The sequence below is a fragment of the Pollachius pollachius genome, assembly GCF_949987615.1.
Source record: "Pollachius pollachius genome assembly, chromosome: 4".
NCBI classification, from domain to species: domain Eukaryota; kingdom Metazoa; phylum Chordata; class Actinopteri; order Gadiformes; family Gadidae; genus Pollachius; species Pollachius pollachius.
In genome coordinates, this window is record NC_136937.1 from 18,021,231 (window position 1) to 18,046,418 (window position 25,188).

The 25,188-nt window shown below is 44.0% G+C and overlaps 1 protein-coding gene across 2 annotated transcripts; it reads left to right on the forward strand.

The window, feature by feature from the left end:
• Positions 1–1,094: 1,094 nt before the first annotated feature.
• ttll11 (tubulin tyrosine ligase-like family, member 11) lies at positions 1,095–19,157 on the forward strand (the record flags this gene model as incomplete). Of its 2 annotated transcripts, none has more annotated exons than XM_079734779.1 (10): positions 1,095–1,622; positions 4,588–4,687; positions 4,942–5,075; positions 7,830–8,120; positions 8,720–9,004; positions 9,786–9,881; positions 10,034–10,143; positions 16,728–16,988; positions 18,302–18,432; positions 18,707–19,157. In XM_079734779.1, the coding sequence occupies 10 exons, from the start codon at positions 1,095–1,097 to the stop codon at positions 19,069–19,071; spliced, it is 2,301 nt and encodes a 766-aa protein (XP_079590905.1). In that variant the 3' UTR covers positions 19,072–19,157. The 2 variants fall into 2 exon arrangements, with proteins under 2 accessions (XP_079590905.1, XP_079590906.1); XM_079734780.1 differs by having other exon boundaries at positions 1,257–1,622; positions 18,302–18,408.
• Positions 19,158–25,188: the final 6,031 nt, after the last annotated feature.

The following is a 25,188-nucleotide window of genomic DNA, read 5'->3' on the forward strand; positions in this document are numbered from 1 at the left end:
TTTATGAAAGTCCGAGAGGGTACATTTGTTTTTCTACGACAGCCAAGTGAGAGAAAAATAGAGAAAGAAATACAAGCCAATATCAATGTAGATTTAGTAAATAAATAATATATTAATATGTGTGATTAGAGGTCAACATCTGTAGCACGTTAATGTATGCCCACCCTTAGCATTCATCATGTTTCTATTATCTAGCGTGGTGTACACCAACGTACTCCAGGCCATATATACTAGAGGAAATTATTGCTAGACCGTCGTTAAATACAGGCTGTGAACCTGAACTAAACAACTCTCCTTCAGTTATGAAAAGGGGGATACGGTCACAGAACGTGGCATCCCAGTGAACGGCAACCAATGCTCGCTCCCGCGAGCCTCGGAAGCCGTTCACTGGGATACCACGCTCGCCCCCGAGAGCCTCGGTAGCCTCTCACTGGGATGCCACGATCTGTGACCGTATCCCCCTTTAAGTCATGTTGCTGTTTCTGACGGAGGCGGCGCGACGGACCAAACTCAACCGAAGTCAACGCTCCACCAACGGAATCGTCTACCAGCGATACCGTGTGTTTCTCCACGATATCACTCATAACGGGGGAGAGACAACCTCTCAAAATTGAACTCATTTATTCTCTCGGTCTCCCATGAGATATAAAATGTGGCCAAATGGTGTGGAATAATGTATATAACTTTGAAAAGGCCATCGTAGAACTGGAAACGCATCGGGCCGGGGAAGACGGTTGTGAGGTCGGCTAAAGTGTCGCTTTCCCCGGCAGGACCACCACCCGGCAGCGGTCAGGGATGTTGACAACCAGCTACTGGTCGTTGGTTTTTTCGTTGTATTGGTTTGGCTAGCGATGGCAACTGGCAGCACACAGAAGTAGCAGCAGCAGACCAGGTCATGAGGTATAGTTGCAGTTATAATGGAGTATACTAGTTCCAGTGAAGCCGCGGGTTGCTGTGTCGAGCCCTGCCCCGTCGATGCGATGCAGAGCGGGTATCCATGTATAGGATAGCGGTGGGTGGCTTGCTGGTTCCGGGTTACTGCGGCGAGTTGTAATCTTGTATTGCTTAACAGTGTCAGTCCATTTATTTTTAGAATGAGCGAACATGCTGGGAAGGTTGAGCCTGACCATACGACAGCATCTAGTGGAGACAAGGACAATGTTGTGGTTACCGAGGAGCTGGTGCTCGGTACCTCCCCGGCCGCCAGCCTCTCGCCTCCTGTGCCCTCTTGTGTCCCCTCCGCCGCCGGGGTACAAGACTCAGGGACGCCCCTCGCAAGCAAGGACAAGGCTAGGAATCGTAGCAAAATGGGCAGAGATGATATTGAGGGAAAAGTAAATACTGATATTGGCTATGCGATTTCTACCCATGTTGGTAAGCACCTTAACCGGTTGCGAGGTGAGAAAGTGCTGCAAGTCAAATGTGCTGGTAGAGTGATGCAGGGAAAGCAGGAGACGAATGGCAACTCGAACGGTGGTTTGACCCAGCGTCGGCCCAGAGATCGGCATGAACCTGGAAACAAGCATCAACGGAAGAAGAAGCCAGTGACGGTGGATACATCCAAAGCAAAAACATCACTGGAGGCTCTGAAAATGAGTATCAAGCAACTTAAATGGAAAGAGGTATGTGTATGGGCACCGTTTAATTGGTTTTAATTGCCTGCTACTGTACTGTCCTGTCCAATACTGCAAACCAGTAATAAAGTAAATTGAAGTATTATTGAAGAAGTGTGTTTGGGCCTGCATGGGATAATAAGTCCACCAAACCTTACAGTTTGACACTAGTAGTGCAACATTAATGCCACTGGGTGTTAGTGAGTTATTAATAGGCCATTTATCTAAATAAAGGCCTACTCATGATCATACACTGTTTTTGAATGCTAACCATTTTACCCATGAATGATTCACAAGACGTGAGTGGACATGGGCCATCATTTGAGAAGCCACCGTCACTTATAACAATGTTGCTTGAAACGCATAAGGTATACAATTACAGCAGCGTCCCTGAAAGTTTGCCTTAATCATTTATAAGTGGGCTAATTGATATGGGCTGCCCTGCTCTGTGAGTTGAGCACCATCTGGCCTGTCCCAGAGAAGTTTGAACGTGATGCATTTAGTACCTACTATGGCCCAGTGGCCTATTGTCTCTGTGGACTTCATTATGTTTTTTCTTTACTGTTGACTACTCAGTAACACTATAAACCTTACAATAGCAGAAGATCTGGTATCTCTAGCAAGCACGCGCACACACACGCACGCACGCACGCACACACGCACACACACTGCTGCAAACGTATACATTGCCCTGATATCCCTCAGCATGATTGAATTTAAACCCTAACACAGAAGTTGGACTGATCCTATGTCAAACTTGCAGATTATCCTTTCAGCCATTCACGCCTAATGGCCGAGCTTGTCAGTTTGAAACTCGAGTTAGTTCTTAGGTACTCATAGAGAATCTTGGTATTACTCTAATCTACACAGACAACAATGCTCTCAACAGGTGGTGTAATATGTTGCTGGCCCAGTTTAATTTGAATGTGTCTTTTGAAGGGTGAAGAGGATGAAGATGCAATTGTCACACATACTTTGTTTGCATATGCAAATTCAATTCAATTCGATTTGCACAGCCCTCAATCACACATTTACAGTCTCAAATGGCTTACAAGCCATACATATGTGACATACGATAACGTGAAGGCTTTTTCACATTATCTTTAGCCTTGCGTGTGCAATGGCTGCTGCCAACTGTTGGGCAGCATATGGTATCCGTGGTTAAATGATTAGATGTAAACCCTTCTAATCCAATAGACTTTTAGTCTTCTTTAGAGCATTAGAGAAACAAGTCACACGTACATTAACCAGTGACCAATAGGTCTTGGTATTTGAATGCAACATATCTTTAGGTAGTTTAACCTCCATGAGTGGTATCAGTCAGAAACACCTTATTTTGAGAATGCCTATCATGACAGCCAATAATGTCTTAAAGAGCTCATTCGTCTGTTTAACTTTTATTTTCAAATGGATGAAACCAAAAAGAAAGATAGTTTTATGCAAGATAAGTCAGGTCAATTACGCACGGTTCATCCGATCAAATCAAGGTATTTATTGATTGTACCATATGTGGGGTTGCCATTCAGTGGGGCCTTTGTATACATTTGGGAGGGTTGCTCTTATCTCTGGATGGTACCAAATTAATTTGACCTACATCCCTCATCAGATTAGTTGTACATGGCCTCCTGGGAGTGGTATTCATAGCCGTCTTGGCTCTGTGTCAGGGTTTCCCTTTTACACTGGCTCACATTAATGAATGGTGGCTGACTGAACGGCTAAGGTGTTTGACTCTGACGAAAAGTCTATAGGGTTAAAACCCTGTAGCCTACTGGTAGGCGTCGCTTAGAGAGCTATACTTAAAAGTGTATGATAACTGACAAAAACAAAAACGTTACAATCTTTATTCAAATAATAACACTACAGTGCAATCTAAACATGCTGCCCTTAGTATTCTTATTAAGTCATTCATAATATGGTGTTCCACCATTGTGTACCCTGATACCATGTTGTACACAAATAACAACCACTTTGTTTTGTTCTCAAAATGATATAATACAGCTTCCTCAGAGCACATTTTCAGAATTTGGCTTTCAAAAAGGACACCTTTGGTTTCAGATTGTGGGGAACATATTGCAGGATTTCATTAGATATGTTGCATTACTCTTGGGTTGTGTTCCACAAGAGCATAGCCTCTTCTTTTGGCTACAAAGGTTTCTTATTCAATCAACAAAGGTGGCAGTTCAAATGTCAAGAGGAAACAAATTTGTTTTGAGTGTGCAAAGCTTTGCCATTACATTTAAATTACACAATGCTAAACAATGCTATATACTATTTTGAAATGCATCTATTCAAACATATTTGTAAACGGCACAATTCGGTTTGTATACTTGTTGTTCTGCTCTGTATTTGGCATTAAAGTAAAGTAAAAAAAAAATGCTTGAAAACATATTTTGTGTAACTTATTGTTTTCAAGCATTGCCCTTTATTACCTTGGTAAACCGTACACACACAATGGATTTTCCCTCACATTCAGGTTGCTAATGGCGGCAGCATGCAGTGCTTGCTAATCCTTTAACAATGCCACTACATCTTCTTCTCCTTCCTACTCTTCATGGCTCATTATTGGAAAACACACTCACTGCCTGATTTCTCCCAAGTAGGATTACTGATGCATTGGGAACAGTAAAAGGACAAACACTCTAGAATGATTCATATTTTTGACTATAATTTCCATAATAATTTCAACTCAAATTTTCATTTGTTATTATTATATATAACAGTATGTTTTTTTTTTTTGTACCTAGCTTTATCATTCAACAAACCTATTGATGTCCACTTGCAGCGTGTTTATGTTTTGTCATCAGCAAACCAAGAAGTCACCTTTTTTCTTTCTCTCAGTTTCAGTTGAAATCTGAGCATCATTTCCGATCAGCATAAAGATGGGTTACGATGATAGATGATTTGAAGCAGACAAATACTACTGTTGATTTGACTTGTGAGAACTGATCAGACTAATCTCTCCCTCTCTGGGCAGTTTTCCCTGGGCCGCCGGGCCGCCTGTGATATCTACTGGCATGGGACGTCCTTCCACGACAACGACCACATCGTGTCCGGACAGGTCAACAAGTTTCCAGGTAGAGTCATGTCAGTTTCTACATAAAACTACAACAATGGCTTGGTTTAGATGTTGTTTAGGCCCGATTCCACCTGAATAAGGAGTGAAGTTAAGATTAGTTGGATGATATTGCACATCATGGAACATAAGGGACATTCCTTTGACTAAAAAGGTAAAGTAGCGGAGCACTCTTTCCTACTTCCCCAACGGCAGTGTGTTAAATCAGTGACCGACCCTTTAAGAGCGATGCCATATTCTACCGGTTGCCTGCAGGGATGATAGAGATGCTGAAGAAGATAAACCTGAGCAGGGCGCTGCGCACCATGCACGAACTGTTTCCTGAGGAGTACAACTTCTACCCCCGCTCCTGGATCCTCCCTGACGAGTACCAGCAGTTCTCTGCTCAGGTGAGCAAGCGCTCGCAGCCAAATTCGGACCCAACCAGAACCAGAATGGGCCTTTACAGGCAGACAACGCCTCCCTGCCATTTTATACTATTGGGATTTAAATTGCCCTGTGGTGCAACATAATAGATTTCCATGCTCTGTGTGTGTACGTGTGCGTGTGTGTGTGTGTGTGTGTGTGTGTGTGTGTGTATGTGTGTGTGTGTGTGTGTGTGTGTGTGTGTGTGTGTGTGTGTGTGTGCTTTTCAACCAGGGATTGATATTCAAATATGGGAACTGCCCTAGTCTCGTCTCCATAGGGCATCACCATTAAAACTCTTCGAAACCATCTAGGTACTAGCCTTGTCATCTGTATGTTCTTATTAAGTTCTAAAGGGTCCAAACACAAGTTTAAGTGTCATAGATTGCCATATTTAAGTGAGCAATAGGGAATTGTACTTCACTGATAGTGAGTGTTGGCACATTCAATTCCTTATTTACTACTACTATTACTTATCTGGTCGGTGTATAGGTGGAGCCCTGTGGTGTGATCTAGAACATCTTGCTCTTCAAAATGACAGTCTTTCCTTATATTCTCAGCCTGTTCCTCTCATGTGATCCTCCGCCGCTGTCTTTGTCCTCCAATAGAGTAGTGGGAACTACTCCATATATGGTCGCTCTGGAGGCCTTTCCTGTTTGAGTGTAAGCTCCTCTCTCCCTCTGACATGACAGAGGGCCAAAAAAGCCTCTTGATGTCAACCAGTGGCTAATTTTAGCCCCAATTACTGGTTCAGCGGACCCGCTGATGTTGAAGAGCCCTTTTATAAGAGACTAGCGAAACGCTGCTTTCGTGAGGAAAAAAATTTGTTCTTCAATATTCATCGCTGCAAAGCTCTCTATAATGTTATAATTATACATACCGAATACAAAAACAACGTCTGGTTATTTGGATAGACAATTGTGGCCGGCTCGATGATGCTTCAATGTGAAAGATTTTCCTTCACTAGGAAGCAAACATTCAGTAAAAACTGAATGTTTTCATGAAGCAGATGCTAACGAAGGGGTAGGAGTGAGGTATCTGCAGGATGTCTGCAGGTGGGGTGCAGACGTCGGAGGTCGAAGCCACAAACTCACAAGCCACAAACTTAGCAGTTTAAGCACATTTTTATTCATTATGGTTGTTATTATGGTGTCCACATTAGACATTGGCGTCCCCTTCTGCGTACTGTTCTGTGTGGTGTTGATACGTACATCACTTGATACTCATCTCAAGCCATGGTCTCTAAGTCGCAGCGCTGCAGAGGCTGCCTGTTATATCCCAACACCTAGCTACAACGTTGGGTTCAGGATAAGCAGGTTAGATGTACAGAGCAGCTGTTAATGCTGATTGACGTATACACTGCCCGGATACACCGCAGCAGTCATGAGAACTGTGCCGGTGAAACCAGAAACAAAAGCTTAGTCATCCCTTCGCATCTCATAGGGTTTCAGGTCTCTTATAGAGCTGGATTGTCTGGCAAGGGAGAGCACTTAATACAGAAATAGCTTGGGTAGGCAGAAAGTGGAAAGGTCGGCCTATAGAAGCCACGTATGGAAGATTCTGATGGCTTTAAAACTGTAGGTCATCTCGTGCAAGTAAATGGCTCATGAGGCTTGTGCCAAACTTCACGAAGCCCTTCCTCTTCGGATTAGCCCCAAGGACATACTCATTTCTGTTGAGTAAGGACTGCGTGTCGGACTGTTGTTTTTACTTAATTGATTAAAGGTACTAGGTGTTAGAATCATGAAATACCTTCTCATTACTAACCCGCTTTGGCCGGTGAGTGAACTGCAGCCTGCTGGAGCTCAATCATTCAGAGCACTGCAGTGCGAGCTCAGAGTTTAGAAAGAGAAATGTCCCAGGTCAAATATAATGGAGAACAGCCTGTGGGCTCATCTCCATTATATTTGACCTGGGATGCAACACAGATTCTTGAAAAGGTCTAATTTTCAAAGTTAAATTAAAACCTCCTCATATAATGCAATTTTGAAGCAATTTTTGCTTGTCAAAATCCTACGTTCTTCCCTTTAAACATGGGCATCCAATTTTATTATATATTTTTATTTTTGGGTTATTTATTTAGCTTTTTATGGACATTAGAGTGAAGATGGACAGTAAAGTGCACTGAGAGAGGTGATGGGAATTGTAGCAAATGTCCACATGTTGGAATCGAGCCAGACTTCTAACCACCCAGCTGCCTTCATCCTCTTTTCAATCCTGCATACTGAGACACTAATTTGTCCCATCTTTTACATACTGCAGGCTTTCTAGAATACAAGTTGCATATTAACCTTACTAGACAACAACCCTTTTTTTTTTATTGTCTCGCACTATCAGAGTTAATGAGGAATTAAATGGAGTAGATGAGGGTTTGATTGAATGTAAAGAGTACTTTAATTGAAAGGCAGGCTTTAATCTCTGAGGCCTCTAAGGCAATCTGGATGGCCGTATGAAAATAAATAATCTAAATGTTTTCTGCATTTCTTTATATTTGTCATGTGTGCTAAACATCAGTGCTTGGTCAAAGCTTATAGTTTATTATTTTAGATATACTGATTTTTTTTTTTCTAACTTTTGCATGTTCCTTCATTATTTCAGAAATGTTATTTGCAGTAATTTTTTAATATTCCCAAACATTTCTTTCCAACAATACCATATTTTTCATGTCAACTTCCACATCATCCACCTCCATTAATCGGGGGTTCACCTCTCCCCTCTACCCCCCTCCCCTCCCCCAGATCCGCGGGCTGAAGGACAGCGACGCGGCGGCCCACCGCACCTTCATCGTGAAGCCGGACAGCGGCTCCCAGGGCGAGGGCATCTACCTGATCCGTGAGGCCAGCGAGGTGCGGCTGGCGGCGGGCTCCCAGGCCAGGCAGGCGGTGGTGCAGGAGTATGTCCAGAGGCCCCTGCTCATCGACAAGCTCAAGTTCGACATCCGGCTGTATGTGCTGGTGAAGGCCCTGGAGCCGCTACAGATCTACATCGCCAAGGAGGGCCTGACCCGCTTCTGCACCGAGCCCTACCAGGTACGACGCTGGTCCCCTTCTGCACCGAGCCCTACCAGGTACGACGCTGGTCCCCTTCTGTACCGAGCCCTACCAGGTACGACGCTGGTCCCCTTCTGTACCGAGCCCTACCAGGTACGACGCTGGTCCCCTTCTGCACCGAGCACTACCAGGTACGACGCTGGTCCCCTTCTGCACCGAGCCCCACCAGGTACAACGTTGACCCGCTCACAGGCACACAGCGCGGACGGCAGGACGTGATTCACAGGGAATCACAGGATTACAAAAATAGAAGCCGCTTCCATGAGAACACCATGGAGCACAATTCAATCTGGGATCGTTTGGTTATCCTGGACAGAGGATAATGTCATTCCTTCGTTCATGTCTGATGAATATTTATTTTTCTTCAATGTTTATCAGGGCAAACGGATCAATAATCACCTGATTTCCACCTCATTCGAAACTTATTTGAAGATAAAAAGTACCGCTTTATACGCGTGATTTGTGAAAATAGGATTAGGAAGTAGGAAAACGCAAATCCTGGACCCACGGTTTGAAGGGAAACAGGAGTTGGACGCTTTTCCCTCTGTCTCCTAAGTGTTTGTGTGTCCCCTCCACAGGAGCCCAACCAGAAGAACCTGAGCCACGTGTTCATGCACCTCACCAACTACTCTCTGAACGTGCAGAGCGACAACTTTGTTCACTCGGACAGCCAGAGCACGGGCAGCAAACGTACCTTCTCCAGCGTGCTCTACCGCCTGGCCTCCAAGGGCGTGGACATCAAGAAGGTGTGGTCAGACGTCATCTCGCTGGTCATCAAGACGGTGATCGCCCTGGTGCCGGAGCTCAAGGTCCACTACCAGGCAGACATCCCGCCCGGCAAGCCCGGACCCACCTGCTTCCAGGTGGGGCGTCCAGGTCTGCGGTGTAAACCAGCCCCTCATGCAAAAATGGCGCATAAAAAGGATTTTGAAACTAAAACAACCAAAAGTTCCCTCTCGCTCAGCTCCCTCCCTTCTTCCTCCCCTTTGCCCTCTCTCCCTCCCTTCCTCCCTCCCTCCCCTTCTCTCGCTGGTGAAAAGTGATGCATTTCACACACCTGTGATTGACAGCCATGATGTATTCCCCTGAACCCATCACAGAGGAGACTGGTCTTAAATCAGCCAGGAACCGTCAGAAATCTTTGAAATTGGCTCACAGGCAGGCAACTCAAAGTGGATATTCTCACAGCGCAACTAACAGCTCTCACTCCCTAACAGCTCTCACACACTAACAGCTGACGGATGGCGTTGACATTTCTAACTGATGACACTGCAGCCCCTATAAGTGTGTGCTGTGAAACAACCAAATAGTATTTAATTCGGTTTTCCTCGTGTGTGAGTTTGGGTTTTCTTTGTCTGAGTGAGTTTGTCTTTGTCTTGCTGTCTTGTATGTTCAGTATCTTTGTTTGGTAGAAAATCTAGACATATGATTGGCAATTCATATGTTTTCTTGCTCTTGCACCCTCTTACTACAATGTACTAGGTATGTACTTTTATACTTTTACAGCATATAGTGGATAATCGAATGTTCTCCACACGGCCCTTTCTAGTAAGAAGGAACACGAAAAGTAACCTCTATATGCTTGTTGCAGGATAGACTGAGACTTTCTGAGAGCTAAGCTTGCATGTCTTGTCTGTGTCTTAGATATTGGGGTTTGACATTCTGCTGACCAAGAACCTCAAGCCGGTTCTGCTGGAGGTCAACTCCAACCCCAGCATGAGGATAGAGCACGAACAGGAGGTGAGACATTCTGGCTCATCAGTTCACTCTCATTTTATTGTCTTAGCAGTGAACGTAACGACCATCCTCATACTGTGTGTGTGTGTGTGTGTGTGTGTGTGTGTGTGTGTGTGTGTGTGTGTGTGTGTGTGTGTGTGTGTGGTTGGTTGTAGGTTGCCCCAGGGGTGTTTGAGTATGTTTCCAGTCCGGTGGACGAAGATGTCAAAGTGTGTGTAATCAGGGACACGCTGAGGCTGATGGACCCTGGCCTAAACAAACACGGGTAAGGTCAGGGGTCGCGCTGTAGTGCATCCGTACTGTGTGGTTTTACATACATACATATATATATATGCACGCACACAAACACACACACCTACGCACACCTCCGCATGCACGTGCACACACACATACAGGCATAGTGTTTCAAAAAACACATGAAGTGTGTGTCTTTATCCTTATATTTTTCCTTTACCATTAGCACGCCTTGACTCAAGAATCTAGCAGCACCAGCTCATAATGGTGTTGATTTGAATGTAATTATAGCTCAGCTGTGATTAAAACGCACACTGTTCTGCCGGTTTTGCCCACGCTCACAGGTTGACCGGCCCACTAAGATGCCCCTCACACCAACAACACCGCAACTGTTATTTTCTCTCTCTCTCTCTCTTTCTCTCTCTCTCTCTCTCTCTCTCTCTCTCTCTCTCTGTTATTCTCTCTCTCTCTCTCTGTGTCATTCTCTCTCTCTCTTTATCTCTCTCTGCATCTCTCTCTCTCTGTCTGCATCACTCTCTCTCTCTCTCTCTCTCCATTTAAATTCAATTCAATTCAATTTCAATTCAAAAAAGCTTTATTGGCATGAGAAATATACATTTGCATTGCCAAAGCAGGTGAACAATAACATAAACAGTGTTATAAAATAAAAAGTAAAAAGGTAAGGTACAGTGGGGCAAAAAAGTATTTAGTCAGCCACCAATTGTGCAAGTTCTCCCACTTAAAAAGACGAGAGAGGCCTGTAATTTTCATCATAGGTAAACCTCAGCTATGAGAGACAAAATGAGAAAAAAAAAATCCAGAAAATCACATTGTCTGATTTTTTAAGAATTTATTTGCAAATTATGGTGGAAAATAAGTATTTGGTCACCTACAAACCAGCAAGATTTCTGGCTGTCACAGACCTGTAACTTCTTCTTTAAGAGGCTCCTCTGTCCTCCACTTGTTACCTGTATTAATGGCACCTGTTTGAACTCCTTATCAGTATAAAAGACACCTGTCCACAACCTCAAACAGTCACACTCCAAACTCCACTATGACCAAGACCAAAGAGCTGTCAAAGGACACCAGAAACACAATTGTAGACCTGCACCAGGCTGGGAAGTCTGAATCTGCAATAGGTAAGCAGCTTGGTGTGAAGAAATCAACTGTGGGAGCAATTATTAGGAGATGGAATGCATACAAGACCACTGATAATCTCCCTCGATCTGGGGCTCCACGCAAGATCTCACCCTGTGGGGTCAAAATGATCACAAGAACGGTGAACAAAAATCCCAGAACCACACGGGGGGACCTAGTGAATGACCTCCAGAGAGCTGGGACCAAAGTAACAAAGGCTACCATCACTAACACACTACGCCGCCAGGGACTCAAATCCTGCAGTGCCAGACGTGTCCCCCTGCTAAAGCCAGTGCATGTCCGGGCCCGTTTGAAGTTTGCTAGAGAGCATTTGGATGAAACAGAACAGGATTGGGAGAATGTCATATGGTCAGATGAAACCAAAATAGAACTTTTTGGTAAAAACTCAACTCGTCGTGTTTGGAGGAGAAAGAATGCTGAGTTGCATCCAAAGAACACCATACCTACAGTGAAGCATGGGGGTGGAAACATCATGCTTTGGGGCTGTTTTTCTGCCAAGGGACCAGGACGTCTGATCCGTGTGACGGAAAGAATGAATGGGGCCATGTATCGTGAGATTTTGAGTGAAAACCTCCTTCCATCAGCAAGGGCACTGAAGATGAAACGTGGCTGGGTCTTTCAGCATGACAATGACCCCAAACACACCGCCCGGGCAACGAAGGAGTGGCTTCTTAAGAAGCATTTCAAGGTCCTGGAGTGGCCTAGCCAGTCTCCAGATCTCAACCCCATAGAAAATCTTTGGAGGGAGTTGAAAGTCTGTGTTGCCCAGCAAAGGCCCAAAAACATCACTGCTCTAGAGGAGATCTGCATGGAGGAATGGGCCAAAATACCAGCAGCAGTGTGTGAAAACCTTGTAAAGACTTACAGAAAACGTTTGACCTCTGTCATTGCCAACAAAGGGCATGTAACAAAGTATTGAGATGACCTTTTGTTATTGACCAAATACTTATTTTCCACCATAATTTGCAAATAAATTCTTTAAAACTCAGACAATGTGATTTTCTAGATTTTCTTTTTCATTTTGTCTCTCATAGCTGAGGTATACCTATGATGAAAATTACAGGCCTCTCTCATCTTTTTAAGTGGGAGAACTTGCACAATTGGTGGCTGACTAAATACTTTTTTGCCCCACTGTATATATTATAATAATAAGTATGAACCTCTCTCTCTGTCTTTCTCTCTCTCTGAATCTCTCTCTCTCTCTCTCTGTCTGCATCACTCTCGCTCTCTCTCTGCATCTCTCTCTGCATGTCTCTCTCTCGCTCTCTCTCTTGTCATTCTTTCTCTCTCTCTTTCTGTGTCATTCACTCTTTCTCTCTCTCTGTCATTCTCTTTCTCTCTTTCTCTTTCTGCATCTCTCTCTCTCTCTCTGCATCTTTCTCTCTGCATGTCTCCCTCTCTGCATCTCTCTCGCTCTCTCTCTGCATCTCTCTCTCTCTCTGCATCTCTCCCTCTCTGCATCTCGCTCGCTATCTCTGCATCTCTCTCTCTCTGCATCTGTTTCTCTCTCTGCATCCTCTCTGCATCTCTCTCCCTCCCTCTCTCTCTCTCTCTCTCTCTCTCTCTATCCTTGCTCCATCTCGTTTGGGATCTGTTTTTGCCAGTGAGCGGAAATTCCTTTGGGATAATAACTCTACATCCCTCTCCTCATATTAATGTCTAGACATAATCCCCCGCATATTACCTGAAATCATTATTCATTGTGAATGACTTGTCCACTGTCCGGGGGGATTATTATTATTATTACCTGCGTATGTAAAGTCTGCCTCCATGGATTCTGAGTTTCAGAATAATGGGCTGTGGTCAGTCTCAGTGATTAACTGGCCTTCACGGTGATTGCACAGACATGCGTATCTTGAGCTGGTGAGCTTGTGTTGTAAAGATGTTTTGGTTTATGGACGCCTTCGTTATCGCTTTCAGGTTTATGGGCATCTGGAGTTTTGAAAAGTACATTCATGAATCAAATGAATATTAAACCATAACTATTATTTATGAGCAATTATAACTATTATATAAGCCGTTAAAAGTTTGAGATGTAGCATCTGGTGCTGGGGTAAGCGTGGGCTGAAGGGAATGCGACGTCTCCTCATTTGGAAGCGATAGCAGCAGTTCAGTTTGAGGGTTCACATGTGCTATCCAGCCTCATGTGAACGTCTTCAGCAGCAGATGGCCAAGCAAGCATAACATTTACAATGTTATTGTTGTTAAGATGTCACAACAAACAGCACGGATGTATCTGCTTATTAAAATCCACAGATACAAAATAGCCTGCCTTTCGGCCTGCAGCATCACAGACGCAATCTTTCTGAAAGCCGTCCTGTCCACACACGCCTACCCTCTGAACACACGGTGCCACTAGCGCACTGAGATGTTACAAGAAGGCAAGATCCAGATGTGGTTTTAAAAGCAATGTCTCATCAGTTCTGCAGACAAGCTTGTCTTGTTCAGCTTAAAGGCAAACTACTGTCGTGTGTTGCAACTGTCTGACAGGACATGGATGTCCCCAGATTGCAGGACAACGGGACATTGTGCTGTGACTTTATTTGAAAGGCACCTTGTTGTCACAGTCAACTCATATCTGAGGAGAAAACACCCGTTGTCATGCACACCAGCTACAGCTAGGCCACACACTTCATTATAGTCCCCCTCGGTGTCGGCCCTGGGCTCCCCAGTGCCCATATTCTCCTTGATCCTGCTGTAATTGCTTTCTTCTCTGAGTGATGAGGCATGACAGTATTTACTTTTGATTTCTTCCTCGCTGTTTTCAGCATTGAAGGGTTACTGCCACGTTATGGATCCTGACGAGTCAGTGCCTTGTTAAATGGGCGCAGGATCCAGGACTCATGCGTGGGGATGATTGATCCCATTAAACATTGAGTGCGGCTCTCGGGTGCCATTCACGCTGCTTACTCATTTATGAGCAAAATGCCTAAAAGGTGTGTGTGTGTGTGTGTGTGTGTGTGTGTGTGTGTGTGTGTGTGTGTGTGAAAAAGGAAAGCGTCTGTGACTAGGAAAAGTGTTTTATTTTTAATGAGGACATGACATTGTTTTTGACAATTTTTGGAGCCATTACCGTATATTCCAGTGCCGGTGGATTTGGTTCCCATGTTTGTGCACCTGTTTTGAAAGCTCTGCCTGAAACAAGGCTTTAAGACATTCACACAAGTCCTCATAATCCCCTTATCAACACTCCTGCTGGGCCTCAGAGTAATCCTTGAGGATTATAGCACATTATATCATATTAGATTATTATATCATGTTGGAGATTATGTTGCTCTCTGTGAGGGTTCATACGAGGGACTCTGCGCCTTGAAGTAAATTAGGAAATCAAGAAGAAATCAGCTGCTAGACTCTTTGATTTTTCTTCTGCTCCAACAGGAACTCTTTTTAGCATGATCTACCTCTTTGAAAAGCTCACCTGGAGGCAGGTGAACTTGCTAATTGATTTCATTTTGTGTGTTTCCTATAATTTTATATTCCCCCTGCGTGAGTCGGAGGCTGTGGGAATGAATAGATGTATGATGAGATAATGTGCGCGAGCATGTGTGTGTGTGTGTGTGTGCGCGTGTGCAGAAATCCCTACAGTCTGTAGAAGAATGAGTGAATCCTCATCTCGTGTGTTCAGTTAATTAACTTTGTTTATATTTGTATATACGGCCACACACTTCTATATAGGTTATCGATTTCAGGTTTATGCAGATCTGGAGTTCTGAAAAGTACATTCATGAATCAAATAAATAATAATGCATAAGTTTTATTTATGAGTAGATAGTGCACTGCAATGCATCATTTCCGTTCCACGGTAATCCCTTTCCTGCATTACCGTATCCCACCTCTAGGTGTCATTAAAGTACCACTTGGATACGGTGTTTCCTGTAGCTGCCTGCCTCTCAGTGGGTTCCTCCTGCTCCATTGAAGTCTGTGTTGAAAGAGCTATGATTGTTTGTTCAAACCTCCAGTGCCAGTGTTTTCACCAGGGTGCTTTTTGTATATTCATCTCTTTAACACAACCTTAGTGACAGGTAATGTTACGTGCTTACTGACAAGAATATAAGCAAACATGGAATTAGTGGATTATCTTTCAAAGTCACTGCAAATCAAATGAAGATAAGTAATGGTTCTGTCAGAATATTTTCATTGTTCATGAAGCGAAGTTCTTTGCTGAATAATCAGCGTGGACATATTGAATTAAAGTGATTTGCTGAGAATGATTTTAAGATTGCTGTGCTACATCAAATGCCATTTCCCTTATAGACTAGTAGTTTACTTCAGTGGATACCAGCTCAAAAAATGGTCGTTCATGTCAAAGCTGGATCAGCCATTGTAGGAATAATTGAATTGAGGAGTTGCGAGATAGAATGTGGGCATGGGGGTAGGACAATTAATCCCACCTGAAATGTTTAGCTCCAGCTGTCTCATCCAGTTACCTGCTCGCGTCTGACCCTCACCTACGTTCTTCATTACACTCCCACCCAGAAAGGAACTACAAAGGATGACTAGAGCTCCTTGTCCATCAGCGTAAACCACCAATAATCCCTCTCATTTATTAGCCCTTGCTGTATACTCTTCATACGGCTGTGCTGTATAAAGCCCTGCTATATAAACCTTTTAGAGACTTTGATTGTGCTGTGCTGATAAGCCACTCAATCAGGAAACCTGTCCACACAGAAGTTCTCAAGAACACTAGTTCAAAAACACTAGATCTTAAAGTGAAATCATCTGTTGGGTGGGGTTCGTCACCTATTGATTCGCACATCTTTAGGAATGTTTCGATGCTTGTATTTGTGTACATTTACAAGCATCCTAATCTGCGGCTCTATGTTTGTAAGGAGAACCACGCAGGTGAGGCAGGCAAGCTGCAGGTTGGCCTTGAGGGCCGTGCGTTGAGAAACCTATAGAATTAACCACTCACCTTCTCCTCCTCTTCTCCTCTTCCTCCTCCGTGGGGGTGATGATCTCACCCCTCCCCGGCATGGCGCACCACTGATGGCATAGTTGAGCAGCGGGCCATGCCAGCAGCTAATGAATCCACTGTTTGTTTTCCCGGTTCCTAATTACGAGTCCTACCTCCAGGGCGCATAGAGCCACCTCTTCTCATGCTATCACACATGCACATGTTTTTAGGCAACACTGTTTGCCAAAGATAATGACATGGCAATTAATACAAAAAAATAACTGGAATACTTCAGGAAAAAAGTTCAATGTTGAGAACCGATTTAGATAGTGTGCCTAAGATGGCGCGTAACAACGTTAACCAAATGTACTCATTCCACAAAGGCGCTTGGAATGTACTTAGAAATGTTGTAAAAAGCACAAGCACATTGAGTTTTGAAGTGTTATTCGCCAAACATTCACGACTCATATTCCCCTTTTAACCACCATTATCATCCCATTCGCTTTCAAATAACGGTATTTTCGCTTGTTTTCTCTTTCTCTTTTCCACTTGCGGGCCCCCAGCCAACCCCCTCCAGGAGGGGGCGGTGGCGCGGCCCAGCAGGGCGCGGTCATAACGGTGAAGGCCGGCCCCCCGGACAAGGCCCCGGAGGAGGAGCCGGGGGACGGCCTGCCCACGCTGTGCCTGAAGCAGGTCTACCCCAAGTACACCAAGCAGTTCCAGTACCTGTGCCTGGTGGACCGCATCGCCACGCTTTTCCTGCGCTTCCTGGGCATCAAGGGCAACATGCGGCTGGGCCCCACCGCCTTCCGCACCTTCATCAGGTACTGGGGGACACTGAACGGCGAGCTCGCTAGCAGCTAGCCAGGGTGCGGTAAAACGCGAAAGAGTAAATAAATCAAAACATTGTTTGCAGTTTTTCTGATTGCTTAGGCACAATCTTTGAATCTATCCGCTCAAACTCTTGATTTGTCCCTGAACTCATTACCTGAAAGTGGTTCATATGTGTTCATGTTGAAATAAAATTTGCAGAAAACTGTAGCTATGAAGAGACCAAAGTTCACAGTTTTAATATAATTGTTTTATTGAATTACAAACTGAAAACAAAGCAAAACCTAGCCTTGTTTTGTCTGATCTTATGGCTATTCTGTGTCCTGTTAAGTTGTTTCTGTGTCTCTCTTGTTAAAGAGATACTTCATCTCAATAAGTGAAGTAAAGTAAAGTAAAAATAAATAAAGTTTAAATGGTAAAAGCTGTTCTAAAACAGGGATGCTGCACAATTATACTGTTTTATTACACGGCTCTTCGCCGTTGAAACGCTCCGTTCACTTGCATGGGCTCTCCACAACTTCCGGCGGTGAATTTTATTTGATAATTCACCGTTGCTAAGCATAATTGACCGATGTCAAGGAAAGTGGATTTTTTGCCGTCTTTGGTATTATTCCGCAAGTAGTCCGGTAACTTATCAACCCCAGCGTACTCGGTTCCTAAGCGACGTCAACGTCTTTGGCGGACCATTTCTCTGCTGATCAACACTACGAATGCTGGAAACAAATACATTGTAAAAAGACACACCGTGTGAAGTTATTTTTTCGTTTTGGCAAGTAGCCGTGTAAAAAGCGGGATAATGTATTGAACATCGCTGGTCATTATCGAAAATAAGCCCCTTGAGGGCGAAGTAAGACACCTCCGCTTCGCGTCGGTGTATTGTTTGCCCTGTCGGGCCTCATTTTCCCGATAATGACCGGCATTCAAAACATTATCCCTTACGTAATTGCCCTTGAAGGTGCTGTAAGATTTAAGAGCTACAATTGTGTAATTTGTTAGAAATGCAATCGCAATCCTTCAGCTTTCGGTGAGTTAACTGTGCTGTGAACATATCTGTACTGGTTGATGTGAGCCTGACTCTATTAGAATATTTTGGATTTTGGACTACTTCCGGACAGTTTCTGACCATTCAGGGCATCTCTTTCCTGATTGGTTCAGGGAATCCCTGTCATGTGAAAAGCAACACTTCTCAATTTTGGAGAAGTATTATGGAATATTCTCTCCCTATACAACTTTCAAATGTTATCTATAACAGCTTTCATCGCTAAAGATGACAACATGTTTTAATGTCTGATGTCTCTGTGTGCAGGTGCTGCAAACTGAGCAACTCCAACCTGCCCATGGCGTCGGTGGACATCCTATACATCGACATCACGCGGCGCTGGGCCGCATCCACGCAGGACTCCAGAGAAGCAGGTCAAACACCCACCCAGACACATGGTAAACACAGTCCAAAAGAACCTCCCACATGTGCTCATCATGTGAACCTACCATCTCCCATGCTCATCTACCACGCCCGTTTACAATGCAACAATGCACCATGCCCCTACATGCAGAAATCTCCATTTACAAACAGTTTGTGTGCTTACCACGCCCATATAATCACTAACCACGCCCATACAGTCACTAACCACTCCCATTTACAAACTGTTTGTCGTTGGAGCGCTGACCACGCCCATTCACCCGCTCCTCTCCCCCCACCCCTCCTCCCCAGGCATGGGGCTGCAGGCGTTCGTGGAGGCCTTCTTCCAGCTGGCCGGGCGCAGGTCCAAGTCGGCCCTGCTGCGGGACCAGGTGGCGTCCCTGCTGGAGGTGTGCGAGGCCCACCTGGAGGGCCCGCTGAGCGCGCTCCCCGCGGCGGTAGCAGCGGCGGTCTCCTTGGAGGACCGGCGCTCCCTGAGCCGCGGCCGGGCCATGGCGCGCGAGGCCTCCAAGCTGTCCCCTTCGTCGTCCTCCTCCTCCTCCACCACCCATCCCCCGCCGCTATGCTCCCCTGCGGCCCCGCGCCGCGCCGTCAGCCACGACCAGCGGCTGCAAAGGTCCCGGCACGGCCCGCTCAGGACCAACCTGGAGAACTGAGGGGTCAGGCCTCCCCGCGCCCCGCCCTGATACCCTCCTCCCGCCTCACCCCTGAGAGAAGGGTCGGGGAAACAAACTCCAGCTGCTCCAGAGGAGCTCGTCCGTTGTGGCCAACGGGGCGGCCTGCTGTCTGGTTCCTGAAGCTGGCAGCCTTTTAGCTTCTGCAGAAAAATAAACAAATCTCAAGAGGACTGTCATGAGGTCCAACCTGATGTGTTACTCACACTAGGGCCTGCATCGGGCCTTAACGTTCGTAGACGTATCTGACACCACGGCAGAGACGATAATCTGCACCTGTGGAGTCAACGGTCGCTTATTCTAATATGCAACACATCCAGCCCTTCTGCTGGAAACCCGCAGTCGAGTTGGAACTTGGCTTTTGAAGATTTAGTGGTGACGAAGTGTCTCTTGAATGACATGCCTGATCTGACCACCCTAAAGTCACCGTGGCTCTTTATACGTTGACTTGAGGTGGAGGTTTTTACTGTTGATTTTGGTATCATTGTACTCTACTTTTACCTTTGTTGTGTGTCCAATGGTTGGTTGTACGTGAGTCCTTGTTTGTCTCACGGGTCTGTTTGAAACACACCTATGTATTGTGATGCCTCAGTACCCCCGCCACCGAGGTGAACCGGCCCTCTGCGGACGATAATCGAAGTATTGGAACATGCTAAGCATATACACAAACACGTTTAGCGGCTCAAATAGAGTTATTAATGCCATCCGACATCTACAAAAACATTGTGTCTGAAACTCAGGTTTCCGTCCACTTGTGTGGTTTTAACTTGGTTTAAATTCTAATGTTTCTCATAGCATTGACTAATTCCTCCAGTGATGGTGAAGGCTTAATTGCATAACAAAATGCATATTTTTGATAAATGACCGATAGGCTTGGGTTTAATAATCAAGACCTGGCCACAGTAGCATCAAAGTTTTAAAGAACATCTTATAAATATTCATCAACCGAAAGTATTAGTCAACTTGACACTAAACTTATGTGGCATAATGCTAAGCAACTCTAACAGTTATGCCTTTTAATTAACATAATTTTAATTAAAGTCAACCAAAAGAAAAGCTTAACTCCATGAAGGAAGGACCAGAGGCCTGTTTGATGTTCTGACTCCGCTGGGACCCCACTCCCACGTCCTCCTCCCAGGACAACCATCACTGTGGTGGTAACCTACTGTACAAACACTGGTGTGCACATCAAACACCCACAGGTCTGAACACTGATGCCCTGTACACCGGTGAGGATTTGCACAGTACCTTTTTTACTCTTTGCACAGATATGAATGTAAGGGTGAATGAGTATATTTGTATGCGTGAGCGTATGACAATATTTATTTGTGGAGGCTTGTTGAAGGACTATGAAGCCAGTGGCTCCGCTGTCTATAGCTCTGTGAGCCGTTTAACTCAAAATGATTCAATGGGATAATAAACAATGAAAAGGCAAATGCTAAAAAAAAAATTACCTGTGTCTCTATTTTTCTACAAGCTGGCTACAGGGACTGGAGGCCCACAGCAGTTATAAAACATTGTTACAATAACCTGGCAACCCTAAGAATCTTTAGGGAATACAGTAATGTATTTCTTTCTGATACAATTAAGTCACACAAAGCCTGCTAGCTGTCTCTAAAACCTTGGAGTCAAAGTACTTCATTAAAGGGGTGATATCATGGCACCTGGTGTGAGTGTGGTTAGACATTACAAGCCGTTTGAAAATCTGCTTTTTCCTGCGCTTCAGTGACATCATAAGTGGGCATGTCCACCTTGATGTATGATGGATAGCAGACATCCTTAAATTTTGCATCCCCTGTGTTTTTTTTAATTCCTCTTGGGACCTACAGGCAATACTTAATGCTTATGTTTAAAACATATTACACTGGCTTCCTTTAGTTGGTAAGGACCTACAGCACTGTAGATCTCACCTTACCTTAAGGGCCAATAATCCAGGGAAAAGAGCTTTTAAAGAGTTAAGAGTTGAGCTAACGTTCTGCTTCTTCTGTGTGAAGGGAGTGGAAGGTAGACTGAACTAGTGGACATAATACCCGTGGATCCTGTGTGCCCTGGTATGTATACGTGTCAGAAAATATCCCATGGATCATGTGGCCTGGTATAAAAATGTATCAGATAATACCATGGACCATGTGCCCTGGTAGGTAAAGGTATCAGATAATACCATGGACCCTGTGCCTGGTATATAAGCGTATCAGATAATGACCATGGAACATGTGGCCTGGTATGTAAACGTATCAGATAATGAACATGGGGCATTTGCTCTATCGCTAGTTTAGCCACTTTTTAGAGTTTAACACAGTTTTAAACTCGTGGGTGACGCGTGACGTCTTAAGCTCCATTGTTGTGTCATATGTCCTGTGGTTTAACCTATAATGTGTCCATGGGTTTAACCTGCAGCTGCGTTTTACCTTGATCTCAATTGCTGTGTCTTCAGAGAAATTCACATCAGACACTAGAGGGCGTATTTTGTGCGTGTTAGTCTAATCTCGAAACTGACGTGGAGGAGGCTAAAGCAGTTTGCAGGATGAAACAAGGCTCCATCATAACCGACAAACACACACAGAATTAGTTTCATGAGTTATTATTATTAGTATTAATAATAATGTATGATACATTTACACTTATTACACCAGATAGGCCTCCAGTACAATAAAGGGTACAATATGCCATATCAGTAATAGCCTGCGCACCAACACCAAATTTGAGAAATTATAACAACTTACCTGATTGGTGTACCTGATGAACACTATCACTGTCGTGTACACCCTCTATTGCACGTATATTTGGAATAATCAGTGATATTTCACGGCTCACGGGGCCGAGGTCTTGGTTGTGCGTCCGCTCAGCAATAGCTTTACGCGCTTCCACTTTCAAGCCCTTCCATAGATTTTTTAAATGTGCCGGGCTGCTCGGTCTACTGCTGGGAAATCTACGGTTGAATGTGTTGGCGAGATTATCCCAAACAGCCTTTCTTCGGAGCTTGGTGGTGGTGTCTTTCCTAAGACTTTCCTGGTATGTAAACATTGAGGATAACACCATGGACCCTGTGCGCCTGGTATGTAAACGTATCAGATGATGACCATGGACCATGTGTCCTGGTATGTAAACGTAGCAGACCCATTCCTAGTGTTATCAGCAGCGTTTGAAGCCCAGGTATTGCTACGATGGTACCGATAATAACACAGCTTACGGCTGATGTCAAACATGTGACCGTGTGGGTGGGTCGCTGAAATGGATTCCAGAAGCATCCGACACATTCCACCACTTGTATCTACTGAGCCATTTTTATTTTCAAAGTATCTACCCCCAGTGTGGAGTGATTTGAATAATCCAACCAAAACGGCAATCCACAGAGCAAAGGGGAGAAGGACTTCTCCTTCTCCCCTTTGCTCTCCAAAGGGTCTGAACTCACCATCTGAGGAGAGGGCTGCGCCCACCGGGCCTGGGGTCTACCAGGTGAGGGGTCTACCGGAGGTCTGCCAGGTGACGGGGTCTACCGGGAGTCTGAGGCAGATCAATATGGTTCAGGAGAGGAGGACTTGGGGTCTGAGGCAGATCAATATGGTCCACACCAGAGGTCCACACTGGGCTGGTTCTAGGGAGGACTGACGGCAGCTCTTTGAACCACTGCAGTTATAAAGGAGTTGTACAAAGTGAATTCATCATTTACGAAGGCATTGTTCCAAAATAAAAGACCATTAGTAAGCAATTGATAATAAGTGAAATGATTACGAATATAATGGTTTATTCAATGATTTGTAAAGTGTAGGCATTAGTAGGTGTTGAAATTTACTATTTGCTAATAATGCTTTGTAAACACTTAATAATGCTGCTATGCCTTACTACTTGCTATTTGGTGCTGATGCACTATGTGAATCATTTACCTATGCTTTATTTCTATCTTATAAACTATTATCTCATGAATCATTTCTAGATGATTTTTAATTGCCTATTAATGAGTATTCTTGGTTAAAATCGATATAAATGATGTAGGCTTATTCACTATTTACTACTGCTAAGCACATCAATTCCCCATGAGACCATTAAAGGTTATGTGCTTTCTAATGTTAAACATTTTAGTGGCTTAGATGTGCTACATTTGGCAGTTTTGTTGCAGTACAATGACTACTGTTGCACTGTAGATTGTGTTCATTTAAACTCATTCTACTGCCATTATAAGTAGATAACCTTGTTCCCATTTGGCTCATCTCACGAGGGAGAATGCCTGCAGGCAGATGCTTCCAACGTGCAGATAGTGGCTTGGATGTGCAGATAGTGAGAGAGAGAGAGAGAGAGAGAGAGAGAGAGAGAGAGAGAGAGAGAGAGAGAGAGAGAGAGCGAGGAAGAGAGATCTCAGGCATCACTTCAGAGGCTCTGGGTAGTTTGTGGAAAGAGAAAGTTACGATGTCACTTTTGGGTGTGTAATCTTTCTGATTACGTATTTTCTATCTTATACTTGCAACAGTTTTACGAGAAACTCTCTTGCTATACATCATGTGCAATTCATTGATTGTGTAATTCATAGCACGATTGAAACAAGATCCAAAACATACGTGTCTCGCCATTGACTACAGTACATAGATCCCATGCTGGTCCATCGAAGTGAGAGGGATTTAGGCTATTAGGCTATTTAGTTCTCTATAAGAGCATGTTACAAACATGGTCCAGTTTTCACTGAACCATCCACTTCAGCTTGCTAGGGGGGCAAACACAGTATATAGGTCAGGCTCTCCAACAGACTGGCAACACTCAATACTCGTCCACTGTTGGTTTCTCTTCTTCCTGCAGCCTCATTCTGAACATATGCTCTGTTTTCCGTTGTTCCACATAGAAAGAGGCTTCTCAGCGGTCACGAATCGAGCTCCGATTTCACATCGACACGGAAGTTCGGATGTAGGCCGAGCTGGTTTCAATGGAACGATCCTCGACTGAACGCATGACAAACAGAACTGGCTCAAGCACAACACGAGAGCAGAATTTTAAAATAGCTAAATAAAACTTTAATAGGTCTAGTTGCAAATGTACATAAATTGCACAGCCACATTTTTTTTTCCCGTCAACACAAATTCTCTGTACATTATTGTTTTGTCACTGTCGTCGAAGGAAGCGGTGTCCAGTAAATACTTAACCTATACTTAAAAAAGTATTTTCTACAAGTTTATTAGAAAACATACAACACCTTTTTTTTCCATTTATATAGATTTATATATAGATTTTTTTATATTCTTATGAATCTGTTCCTTGAATAGGCTGCACTATATATCTGATACTGCTCTGTTTTATGAACTCAATAACAGTCTTATTGAGTCGGGACCATGGGCTAAACAAACCAGAAAATGAAACTCTTAGAAAATAAAATATAAAGCCAAACATATTGACAACCGTTATTACACTTGTATTTTTTTATCTCTTTGTGCCACATGTCACGAGTGGCAAGCGCGGTATAAGTTAGCTAGCTTTTTCATGACTGTACAGTTCACATCAATGGCTAGTTAGCAGAACAAGGAAAAAGCAATGAGTCAAAACCATAGCTCAACAACAATGCTGTGCATATTCATCTGATAACGTCTGTATTGACTTCATAATATCTTAAATCTCAACATATAAAATTAGCCTAGCACATTTGCTTACTCCTATGATGTGTGTTTGAAATGAAGGACGCCATTAGACTATTTGACATGACAGAGAGAACTATCCAGGTGAAAAACAGGATTGTGCTTCACACTTGATTGATTTGAATATTGACTGGCCTGAACATTGCCAATAGACTAATGGCCATTAGGGCATAGGTCAAAGGTCAACAGTACTCCAATATATATTTTTTTGCTAATGATATTACTCTTTACAATTTCATAGAAACAGGATGAATAACGATTGCAAGGTGAGTTAGTTAATAGTGGAAACCGTTGAAAACTAACTGTATGAGCTATTTAATATTTACAATATCCTTGTCATACTGATACAGCAGAGTTTCGCACACAAGGAACAATTTTAAAAAAAAAATCTCGCTTTAACATTAGGTAAAAAATATTGTGAACATTTTATTTACACTTTCCTTAGGCCTTGTCCAGCCTTTTTAATACACTTTTAATGATCAAA